Below are 23,036 nucleotides of genomic sequence, written 5' to 3'. Positions count from 1 at the left end.
GGAGGGTCCTGTTATCCATCTTGTAGATAGAAATACCCCTGAGAGAACAGTCTGAGCACACTCAACAGTTCTCGATCCGTCTGATTGGGTCTGTCTTCTCTGAGTGACAGGGCTCCTTAGGCTTGGCAACAGCGCAATCTGGAAAGAAGCAAGCCCTTCCTTTCTCCAGCTCCTCAGGACAACACTGAACTCTATAGACATCTGTGCTCCTTTCTGTGAACCCACTTGAGTTCAGTTACACAAAAGCTACAGTGAGGTGCTCTTGGGGTTGACCAAATTCTTTCCTTCTCCACTTCATGAAGACTGGAGGGAAGTAACCACCCACCTATTTTCCTGAAGGTTAGTTACTACTGCAATTCCACAGGTTGTACCTCCGAAGCAATAACATGCTGGGAGAGTCTAACTTTCTAATTTACCTGCTCTGGTACTAAAATGGAAATTAAGCCAAGAACAGTAGTAATAGCAACTTGTCAGAGAGGGATATCCAAACATGGTGATGATAGAAACATGGCTCTAGCATAATGCTTTCTGCTCAACAGACACAGAGGGGCACACTGGAAACCACGGGCAGCACACTTGGGAAAAGAGTGCTGCATCTCTTTATCTCTTTGTAGACTCCCAAGCCCTTCCTTTGGCCTTAGTTTCTCTAGAGGCTCTGGTTAGAAGGTATGGCTGTAGTTCTCCCTAGAAAATCCAATAACTATAACAGTTCCTCAAGTTCCAAGCAAGAAGATGGCTATATTTACTGTGGTGTTGTTTTACTGAAAGACATGTTACGATTTAAAACTGCATCATCATTTTCATAATTTGTTCTTATAAAGTCGGGTAGGAATTGTGTGTTCTAGTCTCACTCAACCCACCTTTGACCCTCCTATTCTTTTATTGCATTGTCTTATTGACCATTAGGCTCTTCAGGAGTGCACATCGTGCATACGCAGCAGCACACACTCGATTGACAATGCCAGCGTTGATCTCTTTATCCTTCTCAACTGAACCACTACTGTGGCTTTACAGTAAACATCACTGTTCTTTTCCATTGAAAAGTTAACTGACTAGTAGATGGGTAAGCTAAGGGATCTTTTCCTTGCCTGGCCTTGAATAAAAACCTCTGGTCCAATATTAGAATTTTCTTCCAGGATTTTGGTCAAGGTCAATAATTGTTATTTATATTGAACTTCTGTGAGAAAGTTTAAAGACGTTTGGGACTGCATTGAAATTCACTTTTCTGCATCCAATACACATCACATGAAGAAGACACATGGATGGAAGAAACAAACAGCAACATCATGAGGGATGCCAAGGACAGCTGGCTCCTGCTGTCACCCGGGTCTGCTTGCTACATCCAGAGGATCAGAGTGCTGTACAGTCACGCTGCTTCCTCTCACAGGATCTCAGTCAAAAAGTCCTTCAAAGTTTTCAGTTCTTACCTTTATCCAGATTTCCAGGAGACACAGCATTTAAATCACCGAACTGCAGAATAACAGACAGTTGTGCAATAGTTACTACTTGACAGAATAAAAGAACACTCTATCAGTCTGTGGTAAAAACACCACTCCATGACTTTTTAAAAGTGTGAACTGCTGACCATTTTGATCTCTAACTAGAAAGGCCACACAATTTTCCAATCCAATGTGTCAAATTTGAAGTTTAAAATATGTCGTGCTCGAGCTGCCTTCACCTCTCTGAGAGAGGATAACAATTTTCTTTGGCTTCCATGCTCCGTTTTACTTTTATTTCAATTCAGCAATGAAGAAACGGGCCTGGTTGACCTGGATGGTGATGGGTGTGATGAAATGGATTTGGAAAAGCCCCCATCAAGCAGTATACACCAGCTCCTCTCCCCCTGCTCGGCCAGTGAGTCCGGCTGGGGCCTTCCTTAAGGCTGGAGCATGGTGTATTGGTCGTGGGGACACCTCAGCAGTGAGAGGGATGAATATAATGCGAGCTCCAGAGATGAAATATTCTTTATCTCACATTTTAAAATTTGAACCTTCTCTAAATTAATTAATGCTCTTATTTACCAAGGTACGAAGGCCCCATTTTTTAAAAAAGGAAAGGCATTTGCTACAGGCAACGTGAACAAGAGTTCTCAGCACTGTGGAACAATTAATAGCCATGGGCATAGATGTTCCTTTCTACTTTGGCTCAATAGCTTGATGATAATTTAACAGCAAGAAAGTACATTTTGAGTCTCTCAGGGGGAACAAAGATAGATACACTAAATAAAAAACTGACTAGCAGAGGTACAAAGCTAATCCAAAAGAAGTGAAGTGAAACGCAAAGCATCTGCTTTTAGAAAGGATTCCACAGTATTTTTTTTCAAAGTAGTTATTAGAAATTCAGATTTCTCAACAGACTTAAAAAGGATGAGACAGAAATTCTACTTACATTCGGAAGTTTGCTTATAAAGAGTTCCATGATAGGAGTATATTTTTCATCTACAAGGTATGTCTATAAAGTAATAAAACTGATCTTATTTTGCAAACATGTACATGTTGTTTCTTTTTCCACCTAAACAAACATTACCTTCCACAGTAGCTACCTCAGGAGCTTATACATTTATTCCAAGGTAAGGGTTCTGGAATATTCCTCTTTGACAGTCACTTTCAGAGTAAGTTTATGCATAATTCCAGAAAGTTCATACTGCCATCTCACTTCCAATTATGACTCCATATTTTTGTTCACTACACTTGGTCTTGGACATTCTTATTTTCTTATAAAGAGTTCCATATTCTAATCAAATTCATCTTTGCCACAGTTCAGGATATTATAATAATACATCCTTTTACTCCTTATGGTTCTTAGCGTTACAACAGAAGATTAAGGAGAGGCATTCTACCTCATGGCTAAGCCACTGTAAGCGACTTTATTGGAATAAATGCGTAGCTTTTCCAGGTGTCTGCTTCTAAGGGAAGGGGCCTCCTCAACTTGTAACTCCTCCTCCATTTGCTGGAGATGCCATCCTACTACTTCACAGCTGAATCTGACTGGGCAACAAAATCCTAGCTGCTAAATTGTTATTTGAAGAGAATCCCAAGTACATGGGTCCAAACCCTGTGTACACTTAAATAAAATTCAAACCATAAATTATATATGATTTTGAATCACAGAATTTAAAATAAGCAACAAATATTCCAGGAATTTTTTTTTATCCACCTTGGGTCTTAGTTAAACATTTGGGACGGTAGACAGAGAATGTTCAAAACTGAGGATCGTTATATTATTTCTGATTGAAAGCACATTTGGATTTTCATTTAATAACTCATGGGATCCAGTTCTTGAAATAAACTGGCAGTCATGACTCTAAGCACAATCTGCTTATACAAAGGTGAGGACAGGTTGTGTATCCCTGATCTAAATGCTTGGGAGCAAAAGGGTTTCAAATTTCTGAATTTTTTCAACTGTTAGAATATTTGCAAACATATGATGATTATGGATGGGACCTAAATGTAAACGTAAAATTCATTTGTTTCATATATAATTTATATACCTAGTCTGATGGCAATCTTAGACAGTATTTTAATGTACATGATTTTTGAGTGTAACCCATCACATGAAGTTAGGGGTGGTTGACACTTGTAGTTTTATAGTGGCACTCAAAAATGTCATATTTTGAAATATTTTTAATTTTTGGATTATGGTGGTTCAAATGATATTGTATTTGTTAATTAAAATAACCTTAAAGTCATTTGATACTATATGCAAAGGTTTTCTTTAGAATGTTTCTGCTTAACTTGGATGTGTTTGACTATTCATAACACTGAAAATAAAACCCCCAAAACCTGAAACCACCTCTTGTTACAATCATTAGCAAAATAGCATTCACACACACCAAGTGCTTTTCAAAAGGCCCTGTGCTAGATGATGTACAAAGAGCAGCAAAGACACTACCCATGCCCTTACATATCTCTGGGATTAATGACAAAATTCTACACACACAGCAAATGAAGACAATAAATGAGAAATCACAGAATCCAATGAAGAAGTGAAGGTATTTTACTAGCCTAAGGAGAGCTTTTTTTAATATGGATTTCACATGTGAGAAGAATATACATGTATGCGTGCACACACACACACACACACACACACACACACACACACACACACACACGATAAATAATAGGGGGAATTAATTTCAAACCTATAGTTAGGCTGGGGTAAGATTCAGAGTCAGTCTATCTGTTCATTTATTCAACATTTAATGAGCACTTACTACAATTGAACACTGCCCCAAACCAGTATCAGTCAGATCAATTTGGAAACTGCTCTTATGGAAGTACCTGCAAGAAGTTGCTTCTGGTATGAAGGCTAGCAGGAAAATGAGGCAGCCCAAGAAACCTCAGGGGTCAAAACGAGAACTGGAAATCAACTGCATGGGCTTAAGGTTCGAGCAGCTGATCAAATAAGCAGTAGAAAGGCATGAGAGGCACCGAGAAGAGAAGCATGGAGAGCGGGCAGATGACATGGACCTGCATCAGACCAGAAGAGAAGGGAGCCATACAAGGCATGGATAGAAATTAACAGGGCGGGGGGCCTCCTGAAAAAGCCCAGGTTTTGTAAAGCTCTAGTTCCAGAAACTGGTGAAGCTCCTTTTGTAGAGTTTTCCTGCTGTAGGAAGGACCGGAGCAGAGAGGAGCTACTATATATTGACGTGAGAGCACGTACAGAGTGCATTTCTTAGTGTGGCCTCGGGGTCACTTTCTCAATGCACTTTCTTGAAGAAGTCTTTCCCAGCTCTATCTGAAGTTCCTCATTCCCCACTGCTCCCAGTCACTGGACCAGTCACTTGCTTCACAGGGTCTTCTGCAGGAACCTGCAGTGCTGAATGTGTCTGCTCATCTAGTTTGTGTTCTAACTGTAACACTGGTGCCACAGCATGAGGACTGTGTCCTGTCACCAATTCATTCCAAACCTTAGTGTGGTGCCCGATACACACAGTGAAGAGTACATAAATGCTTACCAAACACATGCACTTATTCCTTCATTTCAGCCTCCCAGACAAAACTTAGGAATTTGTCAAGGCAGAGGAACTGGATTCGTCCCATAACTATGGAAAACAGGGAGTTGATTTGACTACCACCACATAGAACATATGTGATGTTACATTTGAGGTCAGGTATTTTCATCTTAAAGCCATGAGGGAGAAACAGATTTGGGGGGAGGGTCAGTGAAAGGGGATAAAGAGATCTCACATTTCACTAAGGAATATAAATGTATAAATGAAGGGATTTAAAAAGAGCTCTTGTAGAAAGTGCATGGCATTCATTACACACAGGAATTAAAATCATGTCAACCAGATGAACAGGAAGTTCTGTAAAGTCAGAACCAGCATGGATTACAGACAGGCATTGCATGGATGACAGGCAGAAGCCGCCTCTACTAGCTCTGTTGTGTTTGAAGAGAAAGACTTCTTGTCTGAGAAACCATTTCCTGTAGATCCTAACCAGAGATCCCAATACTGAATCCCCCTGAGAGGCACAGAAGCCCAAGAGAATATCTAAGCAGTGCAGCTGGCAGCCTGGCAGCCTGGCAGCTCACAGTGGGAGCAACAATGGCTACAAAGCACAAGTGGGAAGCAGGACAGCATGCCCAGGGCACTCCTCAGTGGGTCTCTGAGAAGCCTAGAGTAGGAGCCTGATAGCAACCAAGTAGTTGAAGAGTAGTTCTTTGCAGGATGCAGAGGCTTCATGTAACTAAGAAGTTTACTAGGATCACAGAGGTGAGAACTGTCAGTTACTCAAGGTAGTCAGTCCAGAGAGTGAAGTAGAAACTGAAATTGAGAATGTTAAAATTTATGGGTTCGAAGACGAGAGCACCTTTAAGTTCCTCATCCAATGAAGGCCTAGAGAGCAACTCTAACATTGCAGCCACACAGTAAGGGATAGGATAGCCTGGTTTGTGAGCACCATTGCATGGTTCCATGAGGTCTACCCTGTACAGAGGATACTGTCAGATACCCAGGCCATATATACAGCAGAATCCAAACCTGGTGTTAGCACAGGCCTGGTAAGCATTCCCACTAACTGACCTTGAACGTCAGCAGCTGACAGGCCATGGGGTGAGGAAAGCTCCAGCTAGAAGCTTCTTCCTCCATGAGTGTCAGCTGTGGTAGGGGATGTCTACATAGACTCAGGATGAGGGCATGTTGGCCTATGGTGCAGGCTAGTGCTCCAAGTAGCTGCAACTTCACATACACACATATGGGAAGATAATGTGGATGTATACATATATATGCATATCTGGCTAGCTATTGGGGATCAAAATCTAATAGGCACCAAAAGCACATTCATTATAAAAGTCTCTGCCACCCCCATTTGTTTTGTTGTTGTTTGTTTTTGTTTTTTGAGACAGGGTCTCTCTATGTAGCCCTGGCTGTCCTGGAACTCACTACTTAAATCAGGCTGACCTCGAACTCAGAATCCACCTGCCTCTCCCTCCTGGGTACTGGGATTAACTATGAAATTCTCTAAACATGGTTTCTACTTGCTCATTGGAACAAGATACCTTTGTCTTTTCTTGTTCATTGTGAGAAAGAATCTCATGCAGCCCAGGTTAGTCTTGAACTCACTATTTATCTGAAGTTGGCCTTGAACTTTCTGCCTCCTGCCTCTACCTTCCAAGTGCTGAGATTATAGGTATATGCTCCCATGCCACTCTGTCATTTAGTTTGCAGAATCTGTACTGACTCCTCTCCTTACTCCTGCCATTTTACAATCATGTGGGAAACCTTTCAATCATTCCTATTAGTCAACATTGAACTCAAGCTTAGCTATGACTGTCTAGACCTCATTGTATCGATGCTCCTCCCTAACTCTGGTGTTTTCTTTCTAATTGACTTATTTTCCCAGTCTACTTAGTTAGTTGTGTTTTTCAAATCTCTGAATTAATTTGCCTCTGATTATCACTTTGGCTACATACCAAAGAATGCTGCTGGATTCTTTGTAATTCTATGGATTATTTGATTCAGTATTCAAAGTCTGTGGGCTATTTTTCTGTTACAATACAGTATTATTAAAGCCTGCATTATGCTTTGTTATCTTTTCTGTTTATTTTAGGGCCTGAGTTCACCTTTGTTGGTCCAAAAAGTGATGGTCTAATTATACAAATTATTGCTTGAGATTATAAGTACATAATCAATTAAATCTTAATGAAAGACAATCAAATACAATCTTGGGCAATGCATAGAATTTCAATATTTATAAACGTATGCAAAAAGGGATGGGAATGGAAGTAAGTGTTTACTATGTGTCTGTCTGCCTCTCTCTCTATCCTATCTACCTCACAATGCCAGCACTGGGCATCTGGCTGCTGGGCTCTGACAGTGTAGACCTCACAGCATCCCAGAGTAGTGCTACACAAGCAAGCTTTTTAAGGTCGTTGCTGCTGCAGCTGGTCATGTGGGGGTGGTACTCATGAGCCTGTCTGGAGGACAAGGCTGTACCCTACTCCTCACAACATGACTCCATCTTCACCTTACCTAATTTAACCCTCACAATATTCCCATAAATACTGGGCTTGTTTTACTGATGATAAAACTAAGACTCAAGCAAGAATAAATATAACCTTTGAACTCTCCAGTTTAAAGTGACGAGCACAGCAGAACAAGAACACGCAGGGTACAGACCAGCTTGACTGGCTTTACACCGCAACTCCGCCACTACAACTATGGGACTCGAGGCCACTTACACCGTTTAAGCTACTGACCTCCTTATCCATGAGTTAAACAGCTTTGTCACCAAGATTAAACATATACATTTACCCAAAGGTCTAGTACAGAGACAAAGCCAGACTGCCTTCATGCCCAGTTTCCTGTTACCATGGATAGAACCCTAAACTTTCATTCTATAACCATTAGAAGATGATTTCAAAGCGGATATCTCTCAACTGAAGAGGGCTGTAGAAATTCTAGTCTGTTAGGCTTTGGCTTGAGGTTCTGAAATGATACATTCCATGTAGGGTTGGGGCTGGAAGTGATTTTTTTTTTAACGTTGATTAAGATTTTTATGTAAACAAACATCATGAGAAAGGGTGGCTTGTACAGGGACTGGACACACATATACTGAGTGTTTGCAGGGAAAGTAGAGATCATACAACCAGAAATGATGAGCGGCTCAGATGAGTGTTGGCTAATTTTTTTTACTTCCACTCTGAGAAGTAAGTAAAGGAATTCCCACATGGAGGTAGTGAGACTGTTCACATGCAGATTTAGAACTTCCTGAGTCAATCATAATCTTTCCAGCATTCTGTTAACATTCTGGATTTTACAAGTCACATAATGCTCAACAATGGTCAATGGTTTGTGCTTTGTTAACCAAGGCTAAGGTTAGGTAGTGGCAACTATTTCCGATGCTTTCTATGGAGGAAAGGTATAGTTTAAAATTAGAATTTTTAAGGTGTTATGAGCATTATTTTCCTTAAGTATCTCCCAAATGAGAACAGGGGTCATCAAACCATTTTGCAATTAGCATTGGTACAAGGTTTCACAACTGGGAAGTGGGAGGTTGCTGACAAGTAATTTCTAACTTTATTCTGCAGGGAATACTGGTGTTTACTTGGAAAAGTACTGAGTTCCTTGGTTGCTTTCTCCTATGTGTATACTTTTCCATATATTTTCTAATAGTGTTCACTGAAACTGGAAAAAAAGATCACGCTTTCTGTCAGTTTGCTCCGTACAATGGCAGCTTTCACTCTGTCACTGCTCATGGCCCTGCTCTTTAGGGTTGGCCCGATGCCCTGGCAATGTGCATATATGGCCCCACAAACTGCAGCATATTTAAGATGCAGCTCTGACTGTTCAGGCTCTTTGTTCCCTGCAGATATATCAGCATACTTATCTTCACACTGTTTCAAAATCTCTAAAAAACTGTCACTAGAGAGCATGCAGGTAGTGAAGTGTAAGGCAATGCAGGCCACAGCTGCTTTGGAAGAGTAGTTTGAAACACAGGAATGTTCACCACCATCATCAAGCCAAGGCCAGAGCAGGGGACAGTCTGCTGTTCTGAGCCCAGTGGAGTGAGCATCCTGGTTTGCCTTTCCCTGGGTTGTCCCCTCCCCCTGCCGAATTCCAGGCTTCCTTTTGGAGCCTGTTTCCCTCTCCAGCCTACCTTTCTGTCACACTGCTGTTTTCTGGAATCTCAGAATTCCCCACCCAATGGTCCTGAGTTCCTTCCCAGGCCTGTGAATCTCTTCAGAGATAAGTGTGAGTGTATGTGTGTGCATGTTTGGGGCGGGGGCAGCCAATTCATTTGCAAGGTGCAGAAAAATCCTGAATGCTAGCCTGAGGTGTTCACAAGTGAGTGGACTAGAGGAGAGGTGTGCAAGGGTAGAGGCCGGCTGCAGCTTTGTCTCTGTTTTCTGGCACAGACATTGGAATAGACAGAAAGTTAAATGTATGCCACATGTCCTTAGTTATCAAGATATATCTGTTAAAGGTAGATGAATGGAACAGATTTTTTTTTATAGTTGGTTCACAACATCTCAAATATTTAGACATATGAAACCCCTGGTCCTGCACATGTTAGGTTGAGGGTGGAAGAACACACTTTATGCAAATTTAAAAAAAGACCATGTATAGAAGAGAAAGAACCCTCCCTGCTCCTGACCTGATTGGTTCCCACTGAAGCCATATGCAATATCTAATAGCAAAGAACGGCTTTAATTTATTACAGGAGAGAAGAACTGGAGCTTGATTATAACTATCTGTCTTAGGGTTTTATTGCTGTGAAGAGACACTATAACTACGGCAACTCTTACAAAGGAAAACTTTAATTGGGGCTGGCTTACAATTTAGAGCCTTAGTCCCTTATCATCATGGCGAGAAGCATGGCGGCATGCGGGCAGACATGGTGCTAGAGAGGCCCCTGAGAGTTCTACATCTGGATCCACAGGCAGCAGGAAGAAAGAGAGCCACTGGGCCTGGCTTGAGCATTTGAAACCTCAAAGCCCACTCAAATGACACACTTTCTCCAATAAGGCTACACCTACTCCAATGAGGCCACACATCCCAATCCTTTCAAATAATGCCTCTCACTAGGAGCCCATGGGGCCATTTTCATTCAAACCACCCCACAGGCAATAGTTACACATGGATACAATGAGATTGAACAGGATTGGAAACATGGTCTCTTCAAGATAAATTTGAGTTAGATTTGTAGAGCTTCCAGCAGCTTTGTTCTTGGTTCATATTCTTGTGGAGACCATCTTTCCTGACATTTTGCGTGCTGTATTTTAGTAAAACAATGGCATGAAGAAAAGGAGAAAAGAGTAGTTTCCTTAAGAAAGGAACTTTCCCATTCTAAATCAGGTATACATCTATAATCATCATGCTCAGAAGGCGGAGGCAGGAGGATTGCCATGAATTGGAGGCCATAAAGCAAGTTCCTGTCACAAAACGGAAGAAATAAATAACACCAAGACCTTTCCCACACTGAACAAGGGCAGTTCGTCTTTATTAGTGGGATCAGCAACTACCACCTTCTCTACAACAGAGAGCCACAGTACAATGAAGTCAACTTTTCAGGGTCACTTGGGGTAGGCCCAGGATCATGAAGTATGGCAAACAAGCCAGTAGGTGGCACTGTCATGCTTAATCTATGTTCAGGAACCTTAGCTTGCTTTCTCCAAGCAGCCACAGGCCAAAAAGTTCTCTAAACAACCCAGTGACAGATACTGACTGCTGCAGATGTCTCTCGGGTCTACAGTGACTATTTCAGTTGTTGAGGTGTTTTAAGTAATCTTGAATTTCTGTTTTTGTTCTTTCCCCCCACTTCAGGATATCCAGATGTAAGCACCTAAACAAACACCTAACACCTTGGAGAGGATCTCTGAAATATTCTAGAAGGTATACTTGGCCTGGGGACTCTACTTCCTTGAGTAAGGAAATCTCATATATGAACCATGAGAGCCAACAAGAAGTCCTGTGATTTGGCAGTCTGTCCTTCTGTTATTCCTTTGTATTTCCCTCAGTGATTAGTTTCCAATACTTATTGTGGGATTCTCTTTATGCTCACAGAGGGGATGGAGTGGTTGTAGCTACTAGCCAGCAGGGAAGGGAACTCAACAGAGGAAGTGGGTTGATGGAGAAGATCCTGAGGGAGGTTGGTGATTACACCTGGACTCGTGGTGTGATCAAACTTAAACCCTTCTCTGTGCTGTAATAAATAGGCAATATTATCATATGCCAAGAGAAGACTAACAGAATGGCCAGCTTGGAGAAAGGCAGGAGGCAATGGAAGAGTTTTTAAAGAGCCAATCCCAGGACTCTGGTAGATGGTGGTACACAGGAAGGGCTTCTTCCATGGCTAATCCAGGGTGTCGCATTCATTATTTACTTTCAGGCTGTCTGAACTTATGCTAATATAGGAAAGCAGACTTGGAGCTGAAACCAAACTACAAATTTTGAAATAAATTTCATTTAGATCTGGTGTGTGTGAAGGAGCTAAAAGGTATAATTTGTTGTTTTCTAATACATCTGACCTTCCAATTGCATATTTCTTAAACCAATACTGCCATTTAGTTTGCATATTCTAAATATCTAAGAAAAAGTGAAGGATAGGGTAGCAGGATGACCAAGAGACATCTATAAAAACCCAAGAAAGAAGGCTTGGAACAAAATGATAAGATATTACATACTAGGCATTTGGTTTACATGTTATGAGAGAGAATAAGCATGCACACACATTTATGTTTGGGCATTGTATGCTATGGATATAAGGTTAATAACATAGTTCCTATCTGGAAAAAATATGCAAGTGTAGATGTAACTGTCTTGTTAAATAAGAAACACAGAGCCAATGCAGAGATGAAAGCCCATGCATGTAGATGTAACCAACCATCTTATTAAATAAGAAACACAGAACCAATGCAAAGAAGAAAGCCAAGAGATCAGAGCTAAGAGCCTTACCTGCCTGCTGCAGCTAGCCTCTTCAGCCAAGAGAGACCTACTTCCTGTGTGTTTGTCTTTATATATAGACTTTCTGTTCTGCCTTCTCATTGGTTGTAAACCCAACCACATGACCTCCTTGTCACTGCCTGTTTGTACAGACCCCCAGATTTTTTATGGTTGGTATTGAGATTAAAGGCATGTGTCTCCAATGCTGGCTGTATCCTTGACCACACAGAGATCTACCTAGCTCTGCCTACCAAGTGCTGGGATTAAAGGTGTGCACCACGAATGCCCAGCTCTGCTATGGCTTGCTATTAGCTCTGACCCCCAGGCAACTTTATTTATTAACATACAAATAAAGCCACATTTCAGTACAAATAAAATATCACCATACATGCAAGCAATTTATATGATGACAAATTTAAGTGGGTGTTATGAGCATTGGTTATTGGTGTGTGACTGAAGCATTCTGTCCATTTAGTTTTAGCAACTGCCATTTCTGGCTGGTGACTTTCCACTCCCATTGGCCTTCATGGTGAAAGGTGACACTAATATATCTTTTTGGAGTACTAATAAACGTGAATCTAAAACACCTAGCAAAGTGACAGGATCTGACTTTAATTAAAATGTTAGCTAGGGATAGTAAGCTTTATTACAAATAACAACATAGCTTTTGACAAGATTCCATACATCTTCTGTTACGGCTATTCAGATAGTTGCTTTTTCCTTCAAAAACCTCAACTTGTAATACAGTTCCTGTTTTTAAAATACGCTTTACACAAGTCTGCTGTTCTACAGGCCTAGTATACCACATTCAGTATACTCTAACTGCCCTAGACTCCTACTCACTGGCACCATTAGCCTTTGGTTGATTTTAGGTTAAGCTTCCATGTTTATGTGCACGGCTGTACTTCCTCCAAAGGGTAGCCTTTAACTTCACGATTACCCCAAAGTTTGTCTGCTGAATTTTGACTATTCCTCTTTGGTTTTTAGTTTTTTCTCTCCCTTTCATTCTGAATATATTAACTTTGATGAATCCAGGAAATATTTTCTCCAGATAGTATTATTATAGGTTGTTTTCCATATTTATGTTCAGAACTGGACAATTAAAGAATCATTTTGTTTCTATTTTTAGATTTCAAGTCAAGATTTCATTACTATAACCCAGGTTAGCCTCAAACTCAAAATTCTTTGCCTCGGGCTTGAAATGCCCACATTACAGGTATGTGGCACCATGCTTAGGTCATATTTTCTATTTTTTTCTTTTGAAATGTTGGCTACAGAGACGGTTTAGAACTAATAATATCTGGGTATAGTTATAATTAAAAAGAAGTCAAATTTATTTTATCAAATAAAATATATAATATAATTCAAATATATAATATAAAATGCTTGCTATGAAGAATCATTTTATGAAATAACCTGAATTGTATATATTCATGTTAGTAAACTATGTATTTAAGATGTAAGATACACACACCACAGCCTTCCAAACAGATTCTAAATGGCCACAATTTTTTTAAAATGATATTTTTCTGCTCAATTTGGCTTGTCAAGAATTGCATAGAATGTTTTATGGTTTTTGAAATTTTCATTTACCAGGTTTAACAGGTGTGCGACAGGTGTAACTTGTCTATCTTATACCTACTCTTAAAATCTCATCACTGTCAGAAAATCTATGTGCACACTTAAAATACTAATATAAACATCTGAAAATTACATGAATTCTGACTGTAAATAAATTCTGTTTTCTGTCATGTAGTCAAAAACAAAAATAAAAAGCAACCAAACAAACAACAAAACAGACAGGGAAAAAAAGGAAGTCTACAATCACAAATGCTTCAAACGACATAGTAGGGATTGTTAATGTAGCAGATGGCTGCCATTGTGGAAGAGACTTAGAGGGACTGTGAGGTAGCTTCTCTCTGGCAGACTAATATGTCCTCACTGAAGCAACTGAAATGGCTGCATTACTGGTGAATATTAGTGCATTCAAAATAGATTTTGTCTGTTTACTGTGTTTCACTGAAAACATGTTGATCTCTCACCTGCTCAAATAAGGCAACATTAGTTTTAAGATTTATTTACTGAGCTACTATGAGTGAAAAGATACACTAACTGTTTTAAGTTTAAAGGCTTTCCCTTTTTCCGACCTAGTTAGAGATCTGAATCTCCCTCCCTGTCCCAAGAAAAGCAGTAATAAAGACAAAATAAATGTCCACCAAAATCACTAGTACTTCACATAGCTGCCCTTGTGACTTCTAAAGTGCCTGCATTCCAATTCTACCCAGCCTAGAGCAGGTAATGAATGCAGCGCATCAGCAGCAAAGAGTGATCCAAAGCACATTCTGTACCTTCTTTGTGACTTTGGGAAAACTACTCAACCATTCTGTGTACAATTTCAGTACCAGCACAATGACTACAGGGGTGTGGGGTGGGCTCACTTGAAATCTTTGGCTTCTTCGTGGCCCCAGTCCTCCCAACTGTGGAACATGACAGTGTTTACCTCATCTTTCTGCTACTTGAACCTCAGATTTCCCATGAAAATTTCTCACTGGCCATGATGTCTGTCTTAGTTAGGGTTTCTATTGCTCTGAAGGGACACCATGACCACAGCAGCTCTTATAAAGGAAAATATTTAATTGGGGGTGAGGGCTTACAGTTTCAGAGGTTTAGTCCATTATCATCATGGAGGGACATGGTGGCATGCAAGCAGATGTAGTGCTAGAGGAGCTGAGAGTTCTACATCCTGATCCGCAGGAAACAGGAAGTGAATTGTGTGCCACACTGAGCATAGCTTGAGCATAGAAGACCTCAAAGCCCACCCCCCCAGTGACACACTTCCTCCAAGGCCACACCTACTCCAACAAAGCCACACCTCCTAGTAGTGCCACTCCCGTTGGGGATCGTTTTCTTTCAAACCACCACAGTCTCCATCTCAGTAGTTCCATGTCACTTTTCATTGGGCCTCTGATGATTCACACCATGCCTCCAAATTCTCTAACTTCTAAGAGTATTTTATTTCTCCTCTTAATATTATTTCCTTGGGGAAGCCTTCTATGGCCTTCCCAGGCAAGAGTAACTGCTCCCCACGTCAAGCATCTCCTAATCCCCTAAACCCTTTCTTTATAGTACTGAGAATTTGTAGCTATGTGGTTAGAGAATGCTCAATAAATATGTATCTCCTATTGCAATACAAGTTCCTTGAAGAGAGAGTCAAAATCCATTTTGTTTACTGTCATAGTCAAATAGTAACAGAGTTGTTAAGAAAATGAGTCAACTAATTTTAGAAGGAAGAAGTCTGGTTTTCAACACAGAGAAATGTGGCTCATCCCAAATTCAGTTCCTTTGACTTGAAAGTTCTGTGTTATCTTCAGGCATCAAATTTTCATTTATACAAATCATATGAAGAACCATGCAATTACTATTGGGTAAGCTTTAGAATGAGAAGTGAAAGTCCAAACTAAAGATAATAGGCTTGAATGACACAGTCTGAGGACTAGGTCTCCCTGAGGAGCTGATATTTAAACCATAAAGTAGGAATTAGAATAGGCAGCGGAAGGTGCTCTGAGGGCTTCAGGAAAAAAGAAGCACTTACGCAGTAGTCTAGTGATGGAAAGGCACGAAGGCTAGCATACTTTTAAGAGGGGCAGGGGAAGTGAGAGGCTGAGGCTGATGAGAAGCCAGGGCTGGGTTTTGGATGCCTCTTGTACAAGGGGTGAAATTTCTTCCTTAATTAACAGAAGAGTAAACTAGTGAGGAGCTTTAGGTAGGGAATAAGACATAAGACAATACTGACTACATAATGAGTGATTTGAGATTGGGAAGGCTTACTGAGTGGTTGGAGATGGGTCAGGACAGACATGCAAAGATGATGCTCAGACAGGATCAGTGTGACCTCTACCAAAACAGAAATATAAGCAGGAAGCTCAAGATCATAATTCAGCTAAGTATAAAATAAGTTCTCAATATCAACAATTGTTGATTTTTATGATGATGTTATTAATGATCATTAAACAGCAGTTGTTTGTAGTTTCAGGAAATGGTGTTCCTACTCTGTGTGAAGATACTTGCAAATTTGGTGTCTAACAAAGGCAGTTCCCCTCACCCAATCCTCTCTTTACACACACACACACACACACACACACACATACACACACACACACACACACATGCGCACGCGCACACGCACGCACACGCATACACACACGCGCCTCTCTCCTCATGCACTGCACATCCATGCACATACCCACTCAGAGACTTAATTATTTATTGAGACAGTGTCTCATGCAGCAGAGGCTAGCCTTGAATTTGTTATATAAACTAGGCTGGCCTTGATCCTCTGTTTTTCCTGCCTCTACTTCCCTAGTGCTGGGATGACAGGCATGCATACTCTACCATGCCCAGAAGGTATTGGGAAGGGTAATTCCAAAGGGCAAAGAGAGGGTAAATTTAGGATATCTGAGGAGCCCAGGAGGTGGTGGCAGTAGTGTGGAGGAGAGGGAGGCTTTCTGTTTCTTGACTACCCATCTCCTTTCCATAGATAAAAATAATTTTAGATAAGATAGTAGGATTAAGACCAAAAATGTGTGCTAGCTAAAAGGCTTCTGAAGTATAGTATTATGGGAGACTGAATAGAGAAAATCAGCCTTGGTTTTCTTTATGGACTGAATGGTGTATTAATATAGATAGTATAAAGGATTTTCTTACAAGCTGGGTAAGGGTACAGTAAGCAAACAGATTAAGATGTACATTTAGAGATCTGATTTTATAGAAGCTAATTTATGTTTTATTGTTATACCTATATTTTAGTAATATATCTTTGCATTATGCTATAATTTATCATATTCATTTGCAACCTATTCATGTAGTTAAGAGTTTCTATTACAATGATTATGTGGCAGTGTTGAGAGTGTATCTCACTTGAATTTTGCTGAGTTACCATCGGCTGCAGGCTCATGCGTGGAGGTGGCTAAGCCTTTAAAGTGCGATGGGTTCATGCCTTTGTTCTTTAGACATGCAAGGGAAGCAAAGACCACGCAAGGTAAGCCACATGGTGACAATAAGAATTAATGTTCACATTATTCTGTTCATTCTGGTAAAGATCTAGAGGACAAGAGATGTATGGCAAAGTGTTCGATGCACTAAAGAGCACATCCATTTCAGAATCTTGAGCCCTAAGGCAAGAAATCTTCCATTCCAACTGGGCGTCTTATAAGAAGACATCTATACAGCTACAGCAAAGGACAAACCCTGATTGTATGGCCTATTATTTAAAAGCTACAGCAGCTCTTGCTCCATCTTACACATATCTTTTCAGGATCATTTAAACACAATCATACAACAATGTACACATCAGCAAACTGCAAAGGAGTCATTTTTAAAAAAAAAACTAAAAAGATTAATATTACAAATGATGTTAAAAATAACTGACATTCAGGGCTGGAGAGATGACTTGACCATTAAGGGCATGGTTGCTTTTCTAGAGGACCTGGGTTCCATTCCAGCACTCACATGACAGCTCACAGCTGTCTACAACTCCAGTCTCAGGGGATCTGACACTGTCTTTTGGCTTCCATGGGCACCAGGCATGCATGTGGTACACAGACATACACACAGGCAAAGCACTCATACACTTACAAAAACTTTAAAATGGACTATTTGATGTACATTTTACTTATATTAGAATACTTGCAGTTTACAGTAGAACTGACAGAGGTGCTTAAAGTATTTTCATGATTTTATTTCTTTTACTGTTATGTTTATTAAACAGCAATAGCAGTATTAATCTTTGACAACTCCCCCACCTCCTCTGTGTGTGTGTCTGTGGGTTTATGTAGGCCAGGTCAACATCTGATGTTTTCCACTAACCTGTCTATCTTAATTTTTTGAGGCATGATTTCTCACTGGCCTAGAGCTCACTGATTAGCTAGACTGGCTGGCTAGTGAGCCCCCAAAGACTCTGTTCCCCAATACCCCAGTGCTGTGACAACACATGCACATGACTATGCCTAGCTTTTCACACGGGTGCTGAAGATCTGAACTCAGGTCCTCAGCCTCGCACAACAAATGTATTACCCACGGAGTGATTTCCCCTTATTTTCTTGTTTCAAAACAAACAAACAAATAAAACCAAAACCTAACCATATACACATAGGTCAAAAATGAATATCTTCACTGCTTTGGGTATTTTGTGATTTTATGTCTGACCTGGTGTAATTTACTAAGGTATAAAAAAGTACCTCAATTCAATATAATAAAATGAGTCAGAACTGAATTATTTCAACATTTGTACCCATTGCTCATTATATTAACTAATTCTCATTCATATTGTTGTAAGAATTACCACTTTCTGACACTGGGTATGGATAAGCCATTTTTATTATTATCTAGAAATTCCAGAAACAGAACTCACCCCCACACTGTTAGTGACACGGGCATGGGCTTGAAAATCAAACTACGTGTTTAGCAAAATGTCTCCAGTGTTTACTAGCTACAGAACCATTGACTCTCCTGTACCCATGTTCTCTGCATTAACCTCCGATGCACACTGATAAAGCAGGGAAAAGGAGATCTTCATCTCAAAGGACTGTAATAAGTTAAGTGTGTTATCATATATGCAAAGGATGCAGAGCCATGCCTGCAGCACGGTAAAAAGCACAGTCATCATTGCCATCATCACAGCCCTTCTGAAGCCAAACCATCCATTTCCTTCCTGAAGACTAGGGAAGGGCCCATAAACTACATATTTAACTCGTTTTGTTTTCCTTGGTCCTTAGCTTTATCACAGGCATTGGTCTTTCTTATCTCCTACTCAATAGGTCTTCTTTTTTAAAGTCTTGTGTTTCTCAAAACTTTTTTTTTAATGTGGGTACATATAATGCAGCAAAACATTCCACTGACATGACAGAATCTTCAACTTTAGAATTCTGTGATTAAAAAACACAACCAGTTCCTTGTGGGACTGACGCTGCTTTAGTCGATCATTTATTCATAATTTGAAGTGTAATTAAAAACTGAACAGTACCACTCAGTTCTTGAAGCCCCTCTTACCTCGCCCATCACTGCTATGGGTGTCTCTCCTGTTGCTTGAGCAACACGATGCTCTACCAAGTAGAACATGTACTCATCATAGAGTAGCCGGATCAGGTGGAAGGAGCCGAAGCTAGCAGCACTGCGCAGGGTTAAGTCCCGAATGACCATGGAGCTGCTCAAGAGAAAGGGCAGAGATGAGCCGGAATTAGTGACCAAGGTTATAATTAGTACTCCTAAAAGCAGTTAAGTCGGGAGACTACATGAAAACACGGCTTTAGAGTACAAAACTTGCGATAGAACAATTCCATTGTTGAAAGCAGTTGGCCCAACTCATTTCAGTGGTGGGAAAGAGGTTGTTCTCACTAAGGCTTGAGCCTGATCATCACCAGAGCCAGGTGGGTCTTCATTAGAAAAGACCCTGCACTATTATAGGTATGTCTGCCTTTCCCATCGTGCTCACAAGAGGATCACAACTGAACAGAAACAGCTGTAGAAAGGCTGGAGACTCATCCCTGGTATAAGGAAAATCAATTCAAACTGAACATCTTCTTGATGATGAGTGACAGTTTGTCATCTCTAAATGACAATGATCTTTAGAGTGTACTCTCTGCCCGATTTCACACAAAAATATGAAGCAAAGTTCCCTGAACCGTCAGTCTAAATGGAGGCGAATATGTGGGATTCCAGCACGTTTTGTTGAAAGGTAAATTTATTGATTCCAGTTTCTTGGTGATTTTCATTTCAATTAAGGTGATTTTCCCTCCACTAGAGATGGGAATTATAGATGAATTAAGAAATGATTAAATTTAAAAACCACGAATATTTAATGTATATATTATACAAATATGAGCCATATTGACAGAATAGTAATAATAAACTTTTATATTAAAAATATAAATAAGTCCAAATAAAACTGTGGCTTTACCAAAGATGTATCAACTAATAAGCTTCTTTTATACTTCAAATATAGCTGTGAATCTGTGATTCACACTGAGAACAATGTATGTATTTATGCTTGCATGTTTTATACCAGTTTTTATTCACTTGCCTTTTCCTAAAGCTTTTTGGCTGATAAATACTAAAACTGTCACTATATTCCCAGGAGGAAGAGGCAAAATGTCACAAATGAAAGCTTTATTTTTGTAATGACCAATTATAAAATTCCAGGCAAATAAAAGAATAGTAAGTGGGCTTTCCTTTTGTTTTCCACTTCATTTTTTCAACCTTGTAAAGACAGATTTAAACACATCAGGTTCTATACATTCACTTTGGCAAGTGACAGATCACGAGGTGTGACAGCTGAAGACAGAAGCTCTGGGTTCTGATGCTGGCTGTGTGCTACTTGACGCTTAACCACAAATAGGCAATTTCCCTGAGGTTGTTTTCTCTAGAGAAAATGAAAGCAGTGTTTTTAGTCTTAGCTAACTTACACAGTTATTTTAAGGGAAAAATGAATATAAATAAATATAAAAGAATATAAAAACAACTTATAAATAAATAGAATGCAACAAATATAATTTATTATGTTTATTTATAACACAACAAACCATGCTATTTGTAATTTGTCTATAGAAGAATGAAGATCATTATATGGACAGCAGACTTCTCATTTACTTTTTTAAATCATTGTACAAACAGAAGAAAAAGTAAAGCTTGGATGTCTAACTAGACCTATTTATCATATGCCTTAAAACAAATACACACAAAAAACCAAACCAGGGCCTCACTGTTTATCCAGGCTGGCCCACATCTCATTATGTAGCTTAGACTGAAATCCTAGCAATCTACCTGCCTCAGCTTCCTATGTGTGTAGTTACAGGTGGCCTTTGTAATCTTGTCTACAACCACAGAACCATTTTTAAGGCTTAAAAGTTAGTCTAAGAGTCAAATGAAACAACACATAGTCGTTCCCTGTATCTATGGTTTTGGTTTTCTTGGTTTCAGGCATTGCGGTCTAGTAATATGAAATGAAAATTCCAGAAATAATCAACAAGTTTCAGACCACATGTTCTTCTGCACAGAGTGATGAAATTTACTTTCTGGCTCCTGCCACCTGGGATGCAGCTCATCTTTCTGCCTAGCAAGTCCAAGCTGTATAAATGTCCCAGAGTGCAAGAACAGTGATGTTGGGGAGTGAGTATACCAAATTACTAGAAAATGGCCCCTTAAGCAAGAAGGTGAAGGTTGTTGCCTTTAGGGAAAAAAATATTGAATTCTGAGATGTGACTGATAGTAAGAATGTATCTTCTATCTGTGCAACTGAGACAAAGGGAAATAAATCCATTCTAGGTTTGTTGTCACACTTCAAACTGCAAAAGGTACAGTCATAACTTGTGATAAGTGCTGACATCAAGGTGTCAAGGCGTTATACCTTAGGTTGAGTAATATTGGTGGTTCAGGCATCTACTGAGATGCTGGAATATAGCCCTCATGGATAAGGTAGATAAGTGTACTCCAGTAAGAATGAGCAGTCATGACATGAGAATGGCCACGTCAAGAATGCTACCTCAGGCTCAGGAGAATGGCAAGGCCTTCCTTGTCTCTGATTCAGGGGAAACAGCAAGACCCTCCTGGGTCAGGCTCAGGGAATGGCAAGGCCTTCCTGTAGTCTGAGTACAGATGTTAGCTAACTATTGACCTTTAGCTAAAAATAGTATGTGCAAAGAATACTAAGCACAGCTTCCTCATCCCAGATAACTTCATGTTCCCTGAGACTGCTCCCATACAGAGACCCCTTCCTCCTTCAGGATGTATATAAAGAATATGCTGAGTATCTGGGCTACTGGTATGTCTGCATCTGAGTGTACAGTCCACCCAAACACACCTCTCAGTTACTTGGGTCTGTCTTTCTTAAGCTCCCATGACTCCCAGTAAGGTTTCCAGGATCCAGCCATAAAGGTTGGGGTACCTAACATATGTGGGATCTTAACAAATTGGGTCATTACCACAGTACTGAATATACTACAGTTAAAAGTATATTCATTACAATAAACAGTTCCAGGTAATGGTTTCTTTGTGTCAATGAAATATCTTAAAACACTCCTCAAATGTTTATAACTCTAATGCATAAATGAATTATTACAAATGGAAGAATAGCTTCACTTATGTGCCAAATCTCTAAAATTCAATGGTACATCATCATCCACTTGTAAAATAATTTACAAGCATGTAAAATAGTAATTTTTTAAAAGTAAATATTTCTTTTTCCATGGGAAAAATTTAAAGCACACACACACACACACACACACACACACACACACACACACAAACAAAACCCCCAAACCAATGTAAAATAATGATTAAATGTCTAATAACATTCAACTCAAAGTGAGTAATCTTTAAAAGTAATCCAAGGGTAGAGTAGTCACTTATAACTCCATCCATCTTGCTGAACAAAGACGGTAGCTATTTAAAATACATTCCAGGAATGACAGGTAGCTAACAAAGACACAAATATAAAATTAACCTAATTCAAAAGTAAACACATTCAAATTAAAGAGAACACCTGTTACCTATTGCACTATGAGACCGTATTATAGTCTGGAGGGCGGGGGGGGGGGGGGGGGGGGGGGGGGGGGGGGAGAACAAACTTTACTGTTTCTACAAGTGTTCCTAAGGATTCTATAGAAGGAATGGGGCAGTATTTATCAAAATGTCAGCTCACTGAACAATATAGTTCTAATTCTAGAAATTTAGACAATGAGCAAAGTTAGTTTTAATTGTAGCAACTCCTTCCCCACCACATATACCAGGAATGATTGATGACCTTCACTGCAGTTACCAAGAATGTGGTCTTGTCTTATTCATACAGCACAGAGAAGAAGAAATAGTCCATATAAAATTTTCATTTCTGGGTTTTCCAAAATTGACACCAGCCATTGAAAGCTAGTTTAAGTAGACACCTCTAGATGGAGCGGAGTGTGTCCGAAGCTATGTGTCAACTGCTGTGAGACTGCCAGTTTGTTTCTATGTGTCTGGGTAGGTAAATGCAAACACAAGTTTAGAAATCACTGGATTAAATATCTGGCTTTTAAACAAGAAGGAACTGTATATGTGGTTGTCAAATTTATGATATCCCTTGCAAATTTACAATTTACATTTACAATGCTAAAAACGT

The 23,036-nt window shown here is 39.9% G+C and overlaps 1 protein-coding gene across 14 annotated transcripts in view; it reads right to left on the bottom strand.

The window, feature by feature from the left end:
• Positions 1-23,036, bottom strand: part of Rfx3 (regulatory factor X3) — a 268,551-nt gene that overhangs the window by 7,705 nt on the left and 237,810 nt on the right. For 12 of the 14 annotated variants that reach the window (XM_052713326.1, XM_052713331.1, XM_052713337.1 and 9 more), the window contains 3 exons: positions 18,938-19,091; positions 2,389-2,451; positions 1,428-1,470 (listed from right to left, as the gene is read on the bottom strand). In XM_052713326.1, the coding sequence (XP_052569286.1) occupies positions 1,428-1,470; positions 2,389-2,451; positions 18,938-19,091 (260 nt within the window). The remainder of the gene's footprint in view (positions 1-1,427; positions 1,471-2,388; positions 2,452-18,937; positions 19,092-23,036) is intronic. The other 2 variants (XM_052713338.1, XM_052713327.1) reach the window with 1 other exon arrangement.

The sequence above is a fragment of the Peromyscus californicus genome, unplaced genomic scaffold (genome assembly GCF_007827085.1).
Source record: "Peromyscus californicus insignis strain IS unplaced genomic scaffold, ASM782708v3 Scaffold_4__1_contigs__length_199733344, whole genome shotgun sequence".
NCBI lineage: Eukaryota > Metazoa > Chordata > Mammalia > Rodentia > Cricetidae > Peromyscus > Peromyscus californicus.
The sequence above is the reverse complement of the archived record's forward strand: the minus strand, read 5'-3'. Positions and strand labels throughout refer to the sequence as shown.